Raw genomic sequence first — 18,815 nt, forward strand, 5'->3', positions numbered from 1 at the left:
TGGGGCTGGCACAGCTCTGCAATCCCTCTCCACAGAGCTGCTGTGTGGAGACACTGCAGCATTGGGACCCCATCGCACAGGACACAGCACCCATAATGCCCAGGCTGCAGCAGCGTGCCCCTGTGAGCTGTCCCCGATGCAGCAGGGACAAGCAGAGCCCTGTGGAGGTGTCTGCGCTCTGCGGCGCAGCACTGCACAAAACAGGACCCCTTGGGTAGCTTTGGTGGGACTGTGGGATTCCAGGAGGGACTCCTCATCGTGTGAGCAACCAGGAGATTTTCCTCTGCACAGATGGAAGCGGATGGTTGCTGATGGATGCTCAGCATGCCGCTGCAGGGCACAAAGCCCGGTGCTGAGCTGAGCAAGGCACTCCCCCCGGAACAGGTCGGCTCACTGCAGCATTCTCCCCTGGCACCGCACACTATTCAGGCAATGAGGAACACAGCTCATTTTGCTTGAAGCCCTACAAGACAGCAGTACTGGAGGGGAAGGTAGGAAGAGGTAACGCCCACTGCTGAGCCACTCCTGGACCAGAGATGTGCTTTCAGAGGAGAAAATCGAGCAGCGGGTGGACGGGGCTGTCAGCAGCAGTGCTCACAGGGGGCTTTGGGGCGTGCAGCTGCCGTGGGGCTCCAAGTTGGGAACCCCAATTGTGTCCCAGCCCAGCGCCTGCAGCAGTGCAGCCTGCGGCTCGTGGGGCTCAGCCTGTCTGTCCAAAGCTGCCATCTCCGCCCCACTGCCACAGCAGGAGCTCAGCCCTGCAGAGCCCACGGCTGCTGTGTGCTGGGGAAGGAAACCGAAGCCCAGGGGCACCTCAGGCTTCTTCCCCTGCAGGCAAAGGATGTTCCCTCAGACGCACAAATTCACAGACAAAGCTGTGTGTGAAAGAGAACGGTGCAATTTTTAACCTGGTATCAAAAAACGTAATTAAGAAAGAGAACTTTTATTAGGGCAATTTCACTTTATTTTTCCATACAGCAAGGTCAACTATAGCAGTAAGAATAAAATAAGCATAAAAACAAATTGCAGCCCAGGACAGAGTACATAATTTGGAGCAACTACAAGCAAAAGTAAGTCTGTGATTACATAATAGTAAAACCAAGCACATCTGTCCTTTCAGCAGATGAAAGTTGCGGGGTTGCAAATAAGTGCAGCTTACCCCTCGTTGCGTCCGAGCACCGGAGGGAGGTAAGGAACGGCCCCACCGCCTTTTCTTTCCAGCTTTGGCATTGACAACCACGAGGTTTATTGAGTGCTTCCCATTAAAACTGTAAAATTTTGTATGTTTTTTTTTTCTTTTTCTTTTTTTTTCACCTGCTAAAAGAACAGGACCACTACAGCAATAAAAAATAATCACGTAACAACTACAGCTACGGTGTGCTGTTTGGTTTGCCTGTTCATGATTCAACTCTTTTGTGAAAGTCAGTATCGGTTTTGAAGAATCTTTTTTGTGAACAATAAACCACTGAAATGGTCAGAAACTGGTCTGAGTAGTATATACCTTTAATATAGCTTTGATACTTTAAACATGCAGTAGTTTCTGAGTAATGTACGGAATACTGGATCCATGGGTTCACCTTGATGGTTTGAAGTACCTGCTTTTTTTTTTTCCTTTTTTCCTTTTTTTTTTTTTTTTTTTTTTTCCTTTTTTCGTAATGGTTTTCAGGCAGATTTGAACCAGTGGAGCTTTTGTCAGTCATGAGATCTCGGAAGGATGGCATATCTTTCCAGCTGAAAAAATCCTGGCAAACTACAAGCTGTCCACATAAAGCAAAGCAACTTTTTCGAAGGGGTATGGAGTGCTAACTCTGTGCCACTTTTGCAAGCAATTTTGTTCAGCCTGTCATTTTATTAGCCTTAACAAAACTCCTTGTAATTATAGACATTTTTATTCAAAATAAGATCTTACTATTATACAGGTTTCTCTCTTTTTTGACTATATACAGAAGTGCAAAAAGTCAACCTTCTCCCGGTACGTTCCCACATGCTCAACTGCAGCATAATCAACCCTCACGAGTTTGCACACACACGCTATAATTCTCATTACGTAAACTTTGAGTATTTGGATTATCAACAAAAAGTCCCTTGATCTATCGATTATGCAGCTTATTTATAACAAGGCCTGATATTCAGGGATCTCAAAAAATATTTAAACAATATTTTAACATTTGAAATGGATACAGTAGAAAATAAATTTTATTCTAATATCTAGGAACTAGATTTTCTCATAATAACTAATTACAAACAAAATAAATCATCAAAATATTACTCAATTGTCTGCCAGGATCGTTGCCATAGCAACAACTTAACTCCTTACTTAGCAATGATTATATAATTATAAGATATCCATATAAAAGATCTTTGTTCTTTTAATGAGAACTAGACAAGAACTAACGATGACTGACATTCTTACATTGTCATATTAAATTGGCAAAATAGAAGTCACTTTGTCAACAAGAATACGAAGATTCGGATGACGCTACACGGAGATCCAAAACTGAGTTACGTGATGAAGAAAACTGCTCTCTATTTCAGAAAACTCATCGCTCAGCTCTAACAAAACACGACCCCAGGAGCTGAAACGGTACTCAGCTGGTAACAGGAAACGAAAACTACCTAATAAATGTAAGAAATAAAAACTACACTTTTAACGAGAAGAAAATAAGTAATATTCTATAATGTCGAGTAACTACGATAACATGTGAAGTCACCTATACTTTCTTAACACGATTGAAATTACATTGGTATGGGTTGTAACCCGTAATGTAATAATCTAAGGCTTTAATAGATGTACAGTACAATCAGTAAAATCAACACGTCATTCTTAGACTATAAAGCATCTCTCTCAAGCATAAAAACTCGCCGTAAACTCGGAAGTATGGAGGGTTCTAGAACCGAACCCGCGCTTCTTCCACCCGCTGTGCTGCCAGTGCCCTGGCCCCCACGTCAGCACTTTGCTGAACAGAGCAAAAATACCCTTTACGAGCTGCAACATCCAAACCACAAAGAGGAATTCCTTTGGATGAATCCGTTCTTAAAACTTGAATGCACATCTATCTTTTTTTTATTATTATTTTGTAAAGGCTTTCTAAGGCTATAAGCAGTTAATCTGAACAAAAAAAATCACATATAAAACTCACCCGAGTATTTCCCCCACCCGACTCCTACGCTATTAACGTCTCCGTTTTGCCACGTTTTGGTTTGTCCGCATCTGACCCAGTGCTTCTGCCGCCTTAGTTTAGAGTCACCAGTTAAGGCGTGACTGTGCGAAGGGAAGGCGCAGCCCGTCTGCAGAGCGTTTAGAGTCCTTTGACTTCTGACAGAGGCTAGACAGAGAAGCAGAAGAAGTTCCTCACACATTTGTCACCGCGTCTCAGAAATGGCTTTTCCCTTTCCGGCGCGGCAGCACAGCGAGCGCCATTTCTGAGACGGCTTTGGTTTGGAAACAGAACGGTGCCCTTTGACTGATCGCTACGAGCAAGGAAAGCGAAAACGTGGTTCTGAAAATAACACTGCAAAATAACACTCTGGTCTGATGTACAGTCTATGGCACTTCATGAGAATCCTTAACAACGTGGTACTTAAAGCCATCGACGTGCTTTAAAATAGACACGGTTGTGGTTTTGCTTGGCACATTCATCTCTGTCAGATACCTCTCTTACCGCTTCTTACAATCTAGTACATTAAAAATATTACTCTTAAAACAAAAATTACTGTGCATGCACGCTCTCATCTATAATGGCAATTTTAAATACAAGGTGCACCTTTGTTATTTGTAAACCTTGAAAGAAATAAACTTACTTTAAAAAATTATATCTTGGTCTACAGACGTACCAATACATAATAGATTTATGGTTACATCATAGTCTGTCTTTTCAAGGTGACGCACATGATCACGTAGGAAACAGACCGCACACGCGAATCCAACGCGTGCGCACACTGCTGTGCTAGAAAAGATAGACAATGCTGTAGTTCTTAGACAAGAAGATCACCTCAGCACAAATATCAATTAAATGTACAAAGTATATAGGCAACAGTGTGCAGTGGATTTCCAAGTTCTCGTTCGTCTCCATAACATGCAATGTGTGGATGTCTTACTGCTGAGGGGGTTCTGAGTGTGGCTTGACGGTATATACATTATGGCTAATGAACTTGTCCTTCCTCAACCCAAACACACTGTCCTTTTCTCCTCAGTGATGATCTGGAAAGGAAAGAAGAGTGCCGTTATCCCTGCGGCCAGACGAGGGAGCAGCCAGAGAGCACACAGCACAGCGGGGCTGTCTGCTGGGTGCTCTGCCTGCTGCACTCATGGCCGTAAGCACAGCACTGCAAGGCACCCCTGCTGCACTCATGGCTGTAAGCACAGCACTGCAAGGCACCCCTGCTGCACTCATGGCTGTAAGCACAGCACTGCAAGGCACCCCTGCTGCACTCATGGCTGTAAGCACGGCGTGCCATCGGCCAACCGTCACCCAAAGTTGTGCCCCGTTAGGATCAGGCCATTCAGAGGCAAACACTGCAGAAAGAGAACATGGGAAGGAGAAGGATAACACAAACAGCGGGGTACCCAGAGGTGATGTGCTGCTGATAGTCTGAATTTAGCATGCGAATTAGCAACAGTTTGAAAACTACAATTGGTTCAGAGGAAAACACAGGAGGGGAGAACCTCTCCGGCTCAGGCACACTGACCTCAGGCTGCGCAGGAGGAAAAACGTGCTGCCACACAATGCCCGAGGGCACAGCTCCAGCAACAGCACGTGAGCAGCACCCGGAGCGACATCATCCCTGCTGCACTGCCTGGCCAGAGCGGCACTGCGCAGCACACCGCTGCGACAAGCCCTGCCTGCAGCAATCGGGCTGCAGCTCGGTGACTAACCTGCACTTGGTGACTAACCCTGCCCTTCCAAATGTGGAGAGTTAAAATTGCTTCTTTCTACGAGAGCTTGGCATGACTCCTTTACCCAGAGCTGGCGTCATCATCCTTTATATATAGGAAGCAAACCTCTAATCACAGAGACTCTGATTTTGCTATTCAGAAGTATATCCGCACGCACAGAGTGCTCTCCCATGCACACCTGTCCTGACACCAGGCCAGCACACAGGCTGCCAGGGCACTGCTAACTATAGGCTCTCCCTTCACAGAATGACAGCAGAGGGAGCTCAGCCTCCTCCCTCATATCTCAGTAGTTTTCTCTGAAAGGAAATAAAAACATTGTCCCCCTGCAAATGACAAATTAAGCACACGTGAGAAAACTGCAAGCAACAATACATTGGAAACTTACTGTTTGATGACAAAATGTCTACATCTGTGTAACATATTTGTGGCTAGTCAGATGTTCGGCAGATATTATGGGTATCTATAGGTAAAAAAATGTAAACAATGAGTAACACGTGCCATGAGCCAACCCGGAGACGCAGTATTTTGCTATAGAACACAACAGTCTGGAAAAGTAAGCATCAGCTGTGAGTTGGTGGATTTTACATTGTAACTATAAGTTAAAGTCAACTGAAGTGCTACAATAGCAACTTAAAACGGGAAAACATTGTGTTAAGTACTACTGACAAATACAAATAAGTATTATTGGTCATTGAGGAAATAACAGAAGTTAAAATCTACAAAGGTCATGCAGTGCGGTAATTGAAAATAGCCCTTTTTGTTGGCCTACACAAAATTTGGTGCTTTCAGTGTACCATTTAAAATGACAAATCCCACCCTGCCCTTGTTTCAGCCCGATTTTGTGAAGTTCTCCTGCTTTCTGTGTCCCTGGGCCCAGCCCTGCAGCACCCCGGGCTGGGGAAGAGCACAGCTGGGAGTCCCTGGCAGCCGCTGGGCACCGCGGGCCTGGCTCCAGAGCTGGGACTGCCCCAAGGAGCAGAACGCTTCTCAAAATCTCCATTTGCACAGACACAACTCACTACATGCTTCTTAAGTGTCCCATCAACTCATTTTCCTCTCTTCTTCAAAACAAAGTGAAGATGCCAGCGGGCTACAAGCAGTACAGCTGTGGGAACGTACGCCCTGCCCCCAGCGCCGGGCCCCAGCACAGCTCTGCCTCAGTGAGGAGGACACTGATGCACACAGGACCAGAGGAATTGTGGTTACACAGAGGAAAAGGAGGTCCTGCTGGATGGAGCAAATAGATTTGTTCACGTGCAGGAGGACGTGCTTGGGCACAGCACGCAGAACAGCTCCGTACAGCCACAAACACTGCACTGGAAGAGGCTCTTTCCTAATGGGCTGAACACTGGTCTATTAATGCAAGCAGGAAAGGCAATGAAGAGGACTTCTCTTAACCGAACCGGCACTAGGTCTCGGTGCTGTTTTCTCCACCCCTCTTCCCTCTCCTCCCCTACCAGTGTCACACAGCTCCACCGCACTGCTAACTTGCACAGAAATGCCTCGACGGTAAGGAATTGTCTCGTACCATTTTCCTACTGCTGCAGGCAGGCTGGCGCACCCAGCTGCGGAGGGCATCGGGGCGGTGCTGGCGGGACATGGCAGGGACCTCCAACACCAGTCAGTGAAGATGAAGGGCCAGATCTGAAGACTTTGGCATGCATGCACATTGCATCGTGTGGCAGTAAATAACTTTAGCATTGCTCACATGGTATATACATATATCCATAATATATGTATATATTGAGGTTTGGCTGCGGTACTTCACTAAGTGTGTTATGAGGCTCCAGGGAGGAGATGCATGAAATGATCCATTTCTACAACGGAAAGCTTCCCTGTGATCTGTCTGGGAAAACGCATGGCAATTTGGACAAAGAAAATTTTAAAACTGATGATGACTCTCTTTGGCTTCTTGACTTGTTCCCTTTGCTCTAGCGGAGAACCTAAGGACAAATCCTTAAATTAACTGTGCAGCGCAATCCACTGTGGCACTGAGATGCTTCGGTGACACGTAAGCAGAGGCAGCTGCAGCTCCAGGCTGGCCCTGCCAAACACCCAGCAGTTCTCACGCTGGTTTGCACCCGGGACATGGCCATCGGGCAAACATCTCCCCTTGCAAGGCAGAGTCACAGGAGCTCTGTTTGGGATGTACAACACTAAGGCCTGGGCTGCCAGCCCTGTGCATCCTGCAGTGGAATCACCTGCGGAACGGCGCCTCTGAGCCCTCGCTAAGTGGCCCCGGCAGCTCGGCGCAGGCAGGGGCGCTGCAGGGGACAGGGGGCCTCCCTCACAAACTGACCTCCACAACCAGGATCAACACCCATACAGAACCACACCTGCAAGACGCTACGGGCAATGTTTCCTCTCCTCTTCTAAAAGGCACGTGTGCGATCCCTCACTCAGAGCAGAACTGAGGCTTAAGGACATACTGCAATTCTCATTTTCTAGTACAACTCACTAAACCTTTTGTTTTTCTAAGAGAAACAAGACTGTCATTTAAAAGCTTCTGCTGGTGCACCTTCGCCCACATACTGTGTGGGACTGCCCTCCCACAGCCCAGCCATGCGGGTGCAGCCCTTGGGGCCACTCTGCTCCCCAGCCCTGGTGCCTGTCCCCACCGCAGGCTCTCTCTGGGGCTCTCCTGGCAGGATTTCCAATTGCTCATTCATTAAAACAGTATTCTTTTTTTCCAAAATATATCCAAACATGGGAACAACTGGGGTAACTATCTGGAAATAAAGTCAGATCTTACTGGGCATTTTATTAACAAAAGTTTGTCTAGTGCATAAAGTAATCAGCCTTTGCCTAGCAGAATCATAAGTAGAAAAAAAGGCTTAAATCCTGCTTCTGCATGGCCCAGCCCCAAATGTCTTTGTTTTACTTTTGGAAGAGCTGAGGAGAATCAGAACACGGTTCAGGCTGCTAAGCTCAGAGTTACAGTCCTGATCCTGCCATCCCCACGCACAAAAGTTGTACTGATCTGAGTGGAGTTCTGCACAAAGAGGAACTGTAGGCTTCACAGAAATAGAAATAAGTAATGAGTTCCTTGTATTATCCCTTTCTCTTTGCATCTCTGAGAGCAGAAATAAGCAGCACGGCCCATAAATGTTGAGACTGAGTCAGAAACTCCATTATCGATTATTTTTAGCATCAGAAATGGAACTGCAGCACCTTTGGAGCATGGATAAAGGCTTATTAAGCTGTGCCGCAGATCTTACAGAGAATGTGTAGGCCAACAAGAGGCATAATCAAAACCCCCATGCTCATTAAAGCACTGATTTCAAGATGTCTGTAAGGAACAAAGCTGTAAATTAGCAAACCTGGTTGGCTGTGGCTGTTGCAGCGAAGGGAACACTTGTGGCAGATGTTGTTGCTGCAGACACAGTGGCTGGCGTAGCACCGTGCACCATGGGAACTTTCGGAAGGAAAATCATATAAGCAAACATACAGAAGAGTGTAGCAGTATGGGAACCAGAGCGACATGTGGTAGGATCATTGAGCATGGTATTTATCACAGCAAAAAGCCCGAGACGTCATTGGCAGCGCGTGACATGCAACCACAGTGCAAAGCAGGACAACATGCCGGGGAGAGAGAGGGGAGGGAAATGAAAGAGAAAAAAAGGGGAAATGCTTGTTACCATCAAATTGAGAAATCGACACAAACAAGCTTCATCATTTCAGTACAAAAATCAACAGAAGAATTTTAAAATGCCCTTACACTTACATGGTTTTGTCTTTAAAAATTTCAACCCAAATATTTACTAAAAACAGAAATTAATCTTGTTGAAGGACAGTATACTTGTACGTCACTATAGCAAGACACAGTCTTTATTTAAAACGAGATAGTTTCTAAACACTGGAACTCATAGTCCAATCAAAATCCACCAAGGAACAATGTGCAATTCAAACAAGTGCTATACGGGACCGACAACATCTACGTGTCTGTGTCAATTAAATAAAACGATTGCATTTAATTGACAGGTGTTAGTGCGGGAGGCTGAGGGGATGGATTGGCACAGGAGCTACAAGTTACGATCTAGCAGTGGATTTTGAGGGTCCGTGAGCTGCACCACAGGTTTAAGATAATCAAGAAACAAAGCTGGCACCTACCAACACTTGTAGCGGGTGTCATGCACAATATTGAGCCTGCCCATCATGCATTGCAACAGGAAGGTGGATTTGGAAAGGGAAAAGAATTAAAACAACCCATCACACGTGTCATTAGAAAATTCCATTTGAACAAAGAAGAAAATTGTTATTATGGGAACAGTGGCACGTAACCGTCAGCACAATCAAACCACACACAGCACAGTGATCCATCAGAACTGGCCTTCAGAAAGGGAGAAGCGGGCTGAGCCGGGTGTGGGGCTGAACTGGGGGCTGAGGCTAAGCTGGGAAATGGGGCTGAGCTGGCTGTGGGCTGAGCTGGCTGTGGGCTGCGCTGGCTGTGGGCTGAGCTGGCTGTGGGGCTGAGCTCACCTCTGCGACTGGAGCACCAGCACTGCTACCTGGGGTCCTGCAGCTGAACCTCACTGCCGTCCTACATCTCTCTGCCTGTCGACACGAGTGTTGCAGTGCTCTCTAACTGGATTTCCTCAGATACAGCAAAGACTCAACTGCACCTGCCCGCAGTAGCCCAGGTCCGTGCTGCGTGCAGCACTCCTGGGGCCCTGCAGCTTTCCTTGGGCTGTGCAGAAACGCCAGATGACAGCACCTGCTGGATCCTTCCCTTCAGCTACAGAGCCACAAGGGACTTCATGAACACGAAGGTATCAGTTTTAAAATGACAATAAGCTGCTCACTGCTTATGTTACACAGCAAAACACCTTCCATCACTCAACTCAGGCTTTTCTATTTTTGATTCTATTTTGATTCGAATACTGATGTTTCAGAATATCCATGAATCCATTAATAAATATCTAATTAAGCTTGAAGCAGCAGAAACTAAGTCCTGAAGTCCAGGAATTGCAATGGAGATGGAGCTGTCGGTGCTCTGCAGAGCTGTGGGCACAGAGCACTGCTCTGCAGGGGACCTGGTGCTGTGTTGGGGCACACACGGCTTCAGAAGCATTTAAGTAAGCAGGAAAAGAGTCAGTCATCAGCACTACTGCCAAGGACAAGCTGATTCCCTGTCAACACTGCGTCTGTAGGGGTACAAAGAAAAGGGAATAGTTCTGTTTCCTCATTACTGATCTATTTCTGTGTAATGGACAAGATGAAAAATACTCACACAGAAAGGTTAAAAGAAGGGTATCTTTCCTGATTTCCCCATGTGAATCATTGCTGATGTCAGTGGGACTGCTTATGAGATTAAGGAACGGAACAACATTTGGCCATGAAGTACAAACATGAGTAGAACTGTTTTCTCAGTCATGTTTCTGACACTCAGGTGTTAATGGGGATTTACAGAAGAATCCTGCCTCTCCAAAGAAGAGCCCTATTTATAAGGTAGTGCAGGCTTCATTATATCTGGAGCCTTAGATCATTCCATGCATAATTAGGCCTACATGCTAAAAAGAGGTTAGATTTTTGTAACGAATCTCTGCAATGTCCCTGTGAAGCTTTTCAGATCAAAATTGCAGTCTGAGTTATCATCATTAGTGTTATAACCAGTGCACAAAGCTCTGGATGAATCGCAGCAGATGAACTTAAGGCAGAGACGAAAACCCTAACTAGGGTGCAGTGATGTGCAAATATGGAGACACAATGCTGTATGGGCCTCTCACCAGCAATAAAAACCATTTTTGCTGTGACCTTAATATTCATCTTGACTTCAGAAGCTCTGACTAATGAGAACACATGAATAATAGATGCCCAGTCGCAGACATTCCCGAGCTGCTCAGCACAAGGCAGAGCGTTAATGCAAGGATGTGCCAGTAACTGACAGTCGCCTCACTTCCCAACCATTTCAGCAGAGGGAATTGAGCTAACTTGAATATTCTACGTTCACCTGTGGCTTAAGCAGTTTCTTTCTTCTCCCCTTCATGTTGTTTCTTTCAGCCTATTATATTCAGTCCAGTCTAGAGGGACGTGTCACCTCACAGCACCAGCACTCCTGTCCGGGCGACTGCAGACAGCCGGCACTTTCCTTCCTCACACGTGGAACTCAGTGCTTCCACAGACCCTGGGAGCCCCACAAGGCTGTGCTCAGCAGCTCCCATAGGGCAGCAGCAGTGCAGTGGCTGAGCCCACATGAAGGTGCCTCCCTGCTGGGATATCTACTCTCAGAGCCCTCCTGCGTGCAGTGGGCGTGCGCAGGCCAGGATCAGCCGTACAGCCAGCTCAGCTCAGCTCAGCTCGGAGAGCCAGCGCCATCAGCGCTCCCCTCCGTGCTGCAACACCCCCAGCCACTGGCCAGGATGGGGAGCTCCAGCAGCCCAGAGAGCAGGCCCTGTACTATCAGGCCCCCTGAGAGCAGGCCCTGTGACATCTGCTCCCTCGGGGCTGCACTGGCTCTGACGGTCCCTCACTGCCCTGACCTTACTCCTCTTGTTGGGCACCCACTACACTTGAGTGGCCAAGACAGTTCAAGTGAAGCACCAAGCTCCTACAGGTTCCAGAGCAGGTTAGCTAAGTAAGAAGGTAGGCTGTGCTGATAAGGTCTGGTGTACACAAATTATAACCCGAGTTTCTAAGTTTAAAGGGCATAATTCAGAGCAGTTTGAGTACTTCCAGAAACCAGCCAACTTCACTTAATGGAAGTGGGAAACCTCTGCAGATAACTACATCAGCCACTCTTTACAAAGCAAGCTTGTGAAATTGTTTAACATCAGCAGGATGGGCAGCGATTGCTTATGCATTTGGTCTGTATTTTAGAACATGGTCTAGAGACCTGGCCTAATGTCTGCTCAGTCAAAGCCTTTCCATTTCCATTGACCCCCATTTGGGAATCCAAGTAAGTTATTACCATTCACTACATCAAACAAATAATTTTTGTGCCATTTAAATCACTGTATGCCAAAATTCTACAAGTAAGAAAGAATGGTAAAAGGCATTGCACCAAATTCCCAGGACTGCACATGCTGAAAATGTTTGGGTAAAGATTCAATAGCTGTGTTCTTCTTTCTCCCCTCCCTCAGCTAGCCTGAGTTATGAAGGGCTGTCCTCAGCCTCCTTCCAGTTTTTGAGTATGTGTCTGTCAGATGTCCCCAGCTTTCCATCACTTACCTCCTAGACTGACAGTGCTGCTCTACCATGGGGCTCGTGGAAAAACCTGAGTTGCCTGTATTAATACAGGCAGAAACTCACAGAGTGGGCTAAAATACACTTCTGCGTGAAGTGCTGTTTGCAGAACCACAGCTATATTCAAGCTTTACGTCTTGTTTACTTCAAAGGAATTTCTGCTTATGTGTGTAGCACAGACATCAATGCTTCAGCAGCTGCAATAGGACGAGTGTAACTGTGGTTGTGCTGGATTAAAACCAAGTACACCTCACTTCTGCTTAGCTGAACTCAGCCCCGAGGCTCTGGCAGCAGAGGTGTGGATACTGCTTGCGTGTGCTCGTGGTCAGCTACCTGCAAGACTGCCTGGCTGGGCCTTATGACCGCTGCACCAAAAGTGAAACAAAACCCTCCAGTTTTGACTCACACCTGCCTCTAAGCACAGCAAGGCTAAGGGGTCTCACAGCAAACAGAAACAAACACAGGAGCTGAAGAGATGTGTCATAAAGAAAAGTTAATTGAGGGAAAGAGGAACGAGAGAAAAGATTTCCAGTTCTGATTTGGGAGGACAGAGCACAGTGCTGATTTTTATGTTAGAGAGGAAAACACCCACCCAGCCTCTGAAAAGCACCGGGAGGGAAGCAGCCTCCTTGCCAGCATCCTCCGCTCAGCACGGCCGCACCGCACTGCGGCACCGCACAGCGGCTGGTGCTGCCCCACAGCTCCCGCCCTCCCACCCCGCCAGGCACGCGCTGGCACTTACCTGGTGGGAGAAAGGCTGTGTGCTGCTGCAGCTGCATGTTGGCAAGAGCTTGCTGGTATTGGAAAATACCAGTATTGAACACTGCGGTGGCACCATTGGTTTTTTCAAGCGCAGGCCTCTTTGGTAATGGGGGAAGTACAGCTTGAGGAATTCCCTGAATGGTGGATGGGCATAAAAATAAAGTCCAGTAAAAAAAAAGGGTGGCGGTGTGGGATGTGGAAGATGGGAGGGGAGGGAGACAAAAAGAGAAGAGAGAAAGGAGAAAAGAAAAATCAGTAGAAGGCAAAAAAACCAGGCAGCACCATGTTTCTCCATGAGCAAGCAAGCAGCGTAGCAGACTTTTAACTACCAAATAAAAGGCGAGGTCAAAGCTTCACAAGGGAGCACTACTCCGGCCTACCATGGCAGCAGTACAGGGAGACGTGTCGGAGCCGCGCGTTGTAAGAACTGCAGTAACTATTACACTACGGTAAAGCTTCAGGGCTTGGGCGAGGAGCAAGGCTATCGGGCGGGGAAGCAGCGCTGAGAGCTCCATGAGGATCAACACGTAGAAGCGATGTTAATCGGCACGGCGCGGCGCTGCCGGCACTACCCCACTCCCGGCCCCAGCGCCTGCCTGGCATGCAGAGCTTGCCGCATGCCGGCACCCCCGGCCGCCTCCACGCCGCAGCGCCGCCAAGCCATGCCAACGCACCCTGCACCGGGCCCGGCCCTCGCGGCTCCCAGGGATGGGACGGGGATGGGACTGGGATGGGACAGCAACAGGAAGGATAGGATGGGGATGGGAGGGGATGGGATGGGGACTGGAGGGGAGGGGATGGGATGAGAGGGATGGGATGGGATGGGATGGGATGGGATGGGATGGGATGGGATAGAAATGGGAATGGGGCAGTGGGAGGGCGAGGGCGGGGTCGGCAGGGCCTGCACAGGCTAAGGTTGCCATGGGGCCTGGTCCCACTGCCCCCACGACCATCAGGCAGGGAGGGAGGGATCCGGGAGCTTTTGGATTCTGCACATTAACCCCCAACTCGACTCTACAATACAGCTACATGCCAAGCTAAAAGGTGAAAGGTCATAGTACCAGGTCAAAGGTTGCCTCGAGGGGTCGCTTCAGTGATTTGACAGCCGACTGAGTCTTAATTAGCAGGCAGCGAGCACATGATGGCAATGGCCAGTGGGGTCAAGCGCATTAACATAAACAGCAAGCAGAGGTGCATCATGGGGGCAGCAGTGCATTTGGGTAGGTGAGAAAAAACAAATAAAAACAAATCACCGGATGCCGTGTACAACGGTAACAAGACTAGGCATGCACATCGGGCCCAGGGCAGCGGGAGCGGTGGGACAGGGGGCTCTCAGGGCCAGCCCCCATGTGCCCCGCACCACAGCCCGGCTCCCTGCACCCTCCCTGCACTCACACATATGGATGGCGCGGCCAGGGCCTCAGTACTGTCCCGGCCTGCATGGCCATGGCCGGGGCCTGCATGTGGCCAGGGCCTCAGCGCCACCAGGGTCTGCGTGTGGCCGGGGACCCCACACCGCGCTGGCCACTTGCCAGAGCCAGGCCCTGCACTGTGCTGGCTCCAGCAGCCTGCCTGTGCTGCCTGCCGCGGGTGCAGGGTGGCTGTGGCCTCAAGCTACTCTGCCATGCACACAGCCTGCTGGCAGCTCACCACCACGGGTCTGTCTGTGCCTCGACACAGGTATGCATCTACCCGCACACTGACATACAACAGACTCTATATACATGTATGCACACACACACACACACATATGCACATGTATATGTACATGTACCATACACCAGCAGGCAGAATTAGTGACATACTGTAACGGTCTGAAACTCCGCAAGACCCGGTCTGGCGCCATGTGCTGGGGCAGCTCGCTGTGCCCCATACCAGCCGGGACCCCAAGCACATCCCAGTAACAGTAGCTAACACTGCTCACTCCCTCTCGGCGCACTCATACCGTCGGATGCGGCTTCCCAACTCACCATGGCAGCCGCCGTCGCTGCTGCCTGGGCAGCTGCAGCCTGGTTAACCTGGTACTGGGCAGCCTTGATCTTGGCTTGCAGATGTGCTGGAGGGTGGAAGTATTTGCACTTTTCCCGTGAGCATCTCCCTTTGATGTAATCCATGCAGACCGTAACGGTGTTATCGTTGGTGTCGATCATGGCGCTGTCGGCGGGGTGAGCGAACCGGCAGTCGTTCTCGCCCCGGTTGCAGTTCCCGCGCTGGTACTCCCGACACACCTGCAACACCGGGAGGAGAGCTCAGCCCGGCGGCCATCCCACCCTGCCAGCACAGCACCGGGCACCAACAGGAGCGCTTGTGGTGCCAGGGAACACCGGGAGCGGCGGCGCCAAGAGCCACACCCACAGCAGGCCTTACTTCGGCCCCACCGAGCCCCACTCAGGGCGCTGCCCAGCAGCGCGGCTCTCTGACGCTACCAGGCCATCCACAAGTCAGCAGGGCCGTGCTGGGCAGGCTCCTGTGCCGTGCTGAGCATGCACAGCGCTGCTGGCTCCCCACGGCTGTCATCAGAGAGTAACCTGGAGCGGCACCGCCACATGGGGCTGCGGGGCTCAGCCCACGGAAGGGAGCAGCAGAGCAGCCACCGGCCTGGCACAGCCACACCACGAGCAGATCAGCAGAACCGTGCCGGCGGACCAGTGAGGCTGCAGACTGCAGCCGTGTCACTGCCACCGCCACACGGTACCCGCTGGCACCACCACTGGCTGCATCCCAGTGCCGACGGTGCTGGCCCCACCTCAGACACCTTGGAAACATTCTCCTTAAGAAAATGGCATGGGTTCTATGGCCAGCTCTTCAGAAACTACAAACAAAACCAGATCTGTCATTTTAGGTTTCAAAAGTTGTAGGAAACAGAAAGAAACAAAAGCAAGCAAGTTCGTAAAAAATAAAACTGCTTTAGTAGGTGGGATTTCCTTTTAAAAGTGGATGCCGTGAGCCTGGATCAGCAGCACTTCCTCGAGACCCTTGGCTCCGATCCACACAACAAACCAGACTCGGCTGATTACTGCCTCTCCATCCCTGCCAGCATGCTGCTGGCATTTCTAGCCGCTGTGCTGCTTCAGGCCCGTCTGCCCATCATCCACAGCTCAGGAACAACACCCCAGGGACAGACACCCTGCCACGCATGGACCTGCTTGCAGGGAGCACCCTTTCTCCACGGTCATCCCTATTTATAGTTTTTTTTCCATATGGTGACAAAGGCTGTGGATGTATGTTTGGCAGCAAACACACTGACCCAAGTAAGCCAGCCAGGGCACCTCCCTTCCTCTTCCATCCCCACCGCCCCGCTGCTCGCAGCTCAGTGCTCGCAGGGCTGTTGTTGTAGCACACATGGAACAGGCTGGGCGCATTCCTCAGCTAGCAAACAACCACTTCTTTGCCGGATGCCTTTTGGGCTGATTGGTTCCTGACCAGGCCCCAGTTCCCTTCCACTGCCTGTGAATGCTTTCTGGGCTGTAAATCAGTGTCTTTTACCCAAACACAGGCCTCCTAAGTAGACAGGAGTGGATAACTTCGTTTCAATTATTTGCTAGAAGTCTAGAAGTCTAGGAAAGCCTTTTGCTGTGAAGATAAAAGATGCAACAAACAAGAGCTGGCTGCCTCTGCTCATCTTCTGCACTGGTAATGCACAGAACCAAGGTCTCAGAACAACTCTGCATGTAAGCAGGAACTGCTCAATAAATAACCCAAGGATGACACACAAAATACACAGAAAAAGAGAGAAAAAGAAAACACACATAGAGTAAGGAAACTTAACCCAGTTAAAAGCCAAAGCAAAATGACCAGAAGCCTGGAATAGCTGGGCAAAGGCCTTGGCATGCACAGTGCCAGCTTTCACAGAGCTGTCACATGGTGGCCAACAAGAAAATGCCCAGCTCACAGCGCTGCTTGCCCATCTTTGAGCACAACTCACAGCACCAGACACAAGCCATGAAGCCACTGCACCTTCTAATGAGGATGACCTTCATTGGCTTTTGAGCCACTATGATGCTAGCCAAGTGTTTCCAATTCTTGTTTACTTACAAGCAAACAATGAAAATGGTGTTACTTCTTGCCATAGGCACACAGTAATATATCACTCGTCTGCTGGAGCACAGAGAAGCATGGAAGCACGAGATGTGGTCTAGCCTTTCAGATCTGGAGAGTGTTTATCTGTTTGTTTATTAGTAGCTCTGTAATTAGCATCATCATTTTCCACTTGGTAAGCTAAGAAGCACAAACAGAACCTAAGACGCTGGCAGGGAGCCGCAGGACTCCAGCTGCCAGCCAAGGGAAGCGCATCTCACTTGGACGGCGCGGTGCGAGCCCACCCCCAGCAGCCCGTGCTTTCACCTCCTTCCCTGCACCGAACTTATCAGAAGGGCTGCACTGTCATCCAGCATGTCGTGAGTATCTGCAAGTCTCTGAGAACTTGTAAGCTGCTTTTATCCAGAAAAAAATGGCATCTGTGAAGCATGCAGGAAACGGCAGCTTGACTGTGGCTGTTCTGATTCTCGAATACTCTGAATAGAAAATGATAGCACTCAAAGGGAAACGTGCTTGTGAACAAACAGGGCGGTGAGCGGCCTCTTCCTCCTCCACCTCCCCTCCTTTGAGGGCTCTCTTCTTGTTTACCAGAAGAGCCAGCTTCTGTTCAGGATCTCTATGGCTGGGCAGGAACACGAAGGGAGCTGAAGGAAATTCTGAACCCAGGAAATTTCCACGCTGAGCCCAATGCCTTCAGTGAGTGGCTGATGACCACCTGCACATCTGCTCACCATCAGCATGGGCAGTGCACCCCAAAACCTTTGGAAGGAGCTATGCTGCAGGAGCAGGTAGCAGCCCAGCCCCACCAGCACCCACAGCTGCCCAGGACAACACTGAGCCCTGCTGCCTTCCTGAGCCCTGGGCATGTGTGCAAAGAGCTCTCCGCTGTGGGACAGTGTGATTCAGTAGCCCGGAACACGAGTGCCAGCTGAATTAACAACCGAGTACATCAGTCTTGAAAATAAGTATTTAAAATTCTAACCAGAACAAATCATATTCCAAGATTAGATGCTAACATCACATGGTTATTTTTTCATGGGACAGCTCATTCCGAGAGAGAGAGAGCCAACCATATAAAGCTCTGCAGTCAGGAAGAACAAATGGCAGCACGGTGGCAGTGCAGGGAGCAGAAGCCACGCGCTGCTTGCAGCGTGCCAGCTGCTGGGAGGTCAAATCTTCCCAATCTGCTCTGCATTTTTCTAATCAATAAAATACATGACAATGACTTACTGTTCATAAAAAATATGTGTTGATTCGTCATTCGTACACTAAATCTAGATAGCTCAGATTAAACAACCACTACACTGGACGGCAATGCCACATTCCCTACATATTAAACTACTGAAACTCCATTTGCCAAAGGGGAAAAAAGGAGGAGGAGCAGCCCCTGCCCACAGCAGACACTGCACGTGTGTGGGAGAGGCGTGGAGCTGCAGAGCGGCTGCACTGAGGCAGGCTTCTTGTCACAGCAGAATCACACAGCTTGAGGAGAGCAGGAGGCTCAGGGAGCTGCATGGTGAAGGCAGGGCCATGGGAAGGCCTGCTAGGGAGGCAGGGGCTACGGGGAGACGGGGAGGGACGGCTCTCCTTCAAGGACAAAGGCATCACTGGGATGCACAGCCAGCTGAGGTAAATGCAATCACAGCAGAGAAGCTGCCAGGTGCTGGCAGGCTGGGATATCAGGAAATGAGAGGGAACTTGTCTGATTTCAGGTATTTTTGCAGACCTTTTTCTGACTGTGAGAGTGTTACTCCCACAGCTCCCTGTTGCATGGAGAAGTGTGGCCCAGCAGCTCAGAACCTCTGACAGAACGCACTGCCAGCGGAGGGCTGGGCCTGCAGGCAGTGGCTCACCTGCTGCAGCCCCTTCCCCTGCACCCTTGGCTGCAGGCAGGGTGCTTGGAAATGCCCATCTCCAAGTTTTATTTCTGAGGCCA

At 49.5% G+C, this 18,815-nt stretch overlaps 1 protein-coding gene across 10 annotated transcripts in view; it reads right to left on the reverse strand.

Moving 5' to 3' along the window:
* Positions 1 to 1,285: 1,285 nt before the first annotated feature.
* Positions 1,286 to 18,815, reverse strand: part of MBNL1 (muscleblind like splicing regulator 1) — a 31,357-nt gene continuing 13,827 nt past the window's right edge. For 2 of the 10 annotated variants that reach the window (XM_010717046.2, XM_010717040.2), the window contains 7 exons: positions 14,812 to 15,069; positions 13,903 to 13,956; positions 12,822 to 12,975; positions 9,008 to 9,043; positions 8,218 to 8,312; positions 5,283 to 5,357; positions 1,286 to 4,201 (listed from right to left, as the gene is read on the reverse strand). In XM_010717046.2, coding sequence (XP_010715348.1) covers positions 5,301 to 5,357; positions 8,218 to 8,312; positions 9,008 to 9,043; positions 12,822 to 12,975; positions 13,903 to 13,956; positions 14,812 to 15,069 — 654 coding nt within the window. In that variant the 3' untranslated portion in view covers positions 1,286 to 4,201; positions 5,283 to 5,300. The remainder of the gene's footprint in view (positions 4,202 to 5,282; positions 5,358 to 8,217; positions 8,313 to 9,007; positions 9,044 to 12,821; positions 12,976 to 13,902; positions 13,957 to 14,811; positions 15,070 to 18,815) is intronic. The other 8 variants (XM_010717049.2, XM_010717042.2, XM_010717050.2 and 5 more) reach the window with 6 other exon arrangements.

Source organism: Meleagris gallopavo, chromosome 11 (assembly GCF_000146605.3).
Source record: "Meleagris gallopavo isolate NT-WF06-2002-E0010 breed Aviagen turkey brand Nicholas breeding stock chromosome 11, Turkey_5.1, whole genome shotgun sequence".
Lineage (NCBI taxonomy): Eukaryota > Metazoa > Chordata > Aves > Galliformes > Phasianidae > Meleagris > Meleagris gallopavo.